We start from the raw sequence: 2142 nt of genomic DNA on the forward strand, positions 1-2142 counted from the left end.
GAATCGCCTGGTGTACAGACCTGACCAGCATTCAAGAAATCACACACATTCTCATTTACTTCATCCACTGTAATTCCCCGATGTACCATAGCTGATCCCGCTGCCTCTTTGTGTTTCCTGTTCCCATTTTCCTTCCTTCCTAATCCTCTGAATTGTGTTCCTGGGCAAGTGCTGCCCTCTTGAACTTACGTAGTTGATTACTGGCACTTGGATGGGGGTTCTGTTTCAGACATGACTGCTATTTGCATGCTCCATGAGTCCATGGCATCAATTGTCTTTGCATTTCCATCACCCTTCCCACCGCTGTAAGGTTGAGCCCAATAGTTGCATCTTCTACTGTTCACATCAAATAAGGGTAAGAATTTTTACTTTTTCATTGAGGCTCCTACAACTTTAAAGAACACTTGGCAGAAAAAAATTTGGTCAAACACATTTGTTGAATGAAGAGTCAAAGTCTTAAGGAATTTGTAGAGAAATATAATATTTTAGGGAAAGATTATTAGAGAAAGCACAACTAGGCAGTTTCAGCTGCATAGAGAATAATGTGCACATGAGATTCCAGAGCATGGATATATAGATATGAATAGGTTTAATTAATATATTTAAATAGAAATGACAGTATATCCCTTACACTGTTAGTAGCATATGGGATAGCTTGCAATGCTCTTTTCTCTTTCCCAGTAGTTTCATCAGCTACATGGAGCCAAGAAACCACACTCATGTTCCAGAGTTCATCCTTCTGGGGCTTTCTGACGAGGCAGAGCTGCAGCCCCTCCTCTTTGGATTGTTCCTCTCCATGTACTTGGTCACCTTCACTGGGAACCTGCTCATCATCCTGGCCATCACCACAGACTCCCACCTCCACACGCCCATGTACTTCTTCCTCTTAAACCTCTCCTTTGGTGACATCTGTTTCACCTCCACCACTGTCCCAAAGATGCTGATGAATATCCAAATGCAGAACAAAGTAATTACATATGAAGACTGCATCACCCAGGTGTATTTTTTCATGCTTTTTTTGTCTTTAGACAACTTCCTATTGACAGTGATGGCCTATGACCGGTTTGTGGCCATCTGTCACCCACTACACTACACTGTCATGATGAACCCAAGATTCTGTGGCCTCTTGCTTTTGGTCTCCTGGGTATTGTCGTTTCTGGTCTCTCTATTAAATGGTTTATTGATTTTGCGACTGTCTTTCTGTACAGAATTGGAAATCTCCCATTTTTTCTGTGAATTTAATCAGGTCGTCCAACTTGCTTGTTCAGAGACATTCCTCAATGACTTGGTCATGTATTTAGTAATTGGACTTCTGGGTGCTATTCCAGTCACTGGGATCCTTTTCTCTTACATGAAAATTGTGTCCCTCATTTTGAAAATTTCATCAGCTGGGGGCAAATATAAAGCCTTTTCCACTTGTGGGTCTCATCTCTCCGTGGTTTCCTTGTTCTATGGTACTGCTTTAGGGGTTTATCTTAGTTCTGCTACCATTGAAAACTCCAGGGCTACTGCAATAGCCTCAGTGATGTACACTGTAGCCACACCCATGCTGAATCCCTTTATCTACAGTCTGAGAAATAAAGACATAAAGCAAGCCCTAAGAAAACTTGTCAGCTGAGAAACATCCTATATCACAGAAACACATCCTTAAGTTTAGAGTACTACTTGTGAACAACAAAATTTTAAATAGTAAATATCTGTATTATACTTTCATCAGTCCTAAATGTGCTTATATAAATAATTTAATATCTTTAATTTTTAAGATATAATATGAAAAATGTAAGACATAATATGACTTTACTAATAGTTTATTCTTTAAAATGTATTTATTTTTAATGAAATCTTCCCTTCAAAGGGCAATTTTTTCAGGGTGCCTTCAGCTTTCATTAGAAATAGATTTTCATCACTCACTATGGAGGAGTAGCATGCAGTTATCACAAAGAGCCAGTGCTCATTATCATCCTGGACCATTAAAAACTGGGACAGCAATTCTGATTCCTATTTTGGCAAACGTTTTTCTTGTGATTACATCTGGCATGACACCTTCAACCCCACTGGGTTATTTTCTTTACACTGAAGTCCTGTTGAATGTTTTGATCACGAAGTTTTTAAACTTGTTCTTAATAAATTATTTAAAGCACT

At 38.9% G+C, this 2142-nt stretch overlaps 1 protein-coding gene across 1 annotated transcript; it reads left to right on the top strand.

Annotated features, from left to right (window-relative positions):
* Positions 1 to 670: 670 nt before the first annotated feature.
* LOC142432046 (olfactory receptor 7A5-like) lies at positions 671 to 1618 on the top strand. Its single transcript, XM_075537105.1, has one exon. It carries the CDS (start codon positions 698 to 700, stop codon positions 1616 to 1618), a length of 921 nt encoding a protein of 306 aa, XP_075393220.1. The 5' UTR covers positions 671 to 697.
* Positions 1619 to 2142: the final 524 nt, after the last annotated feature.

This window comes from Tenrec ecaudatus, chromosome 1 (assembly GCF_050624435.1).
Source record: "Tenrec ecaudatus isolate mTenEca1 chromosome 1, mTenEca1.hap1, whole genome shotgun sequence".
NCBI lineage: Eukaryota > Metazoa > Chordata > Mammalia > Afrosoricida > Tenrecidae > Tenrec > Tenrec ecaudatus.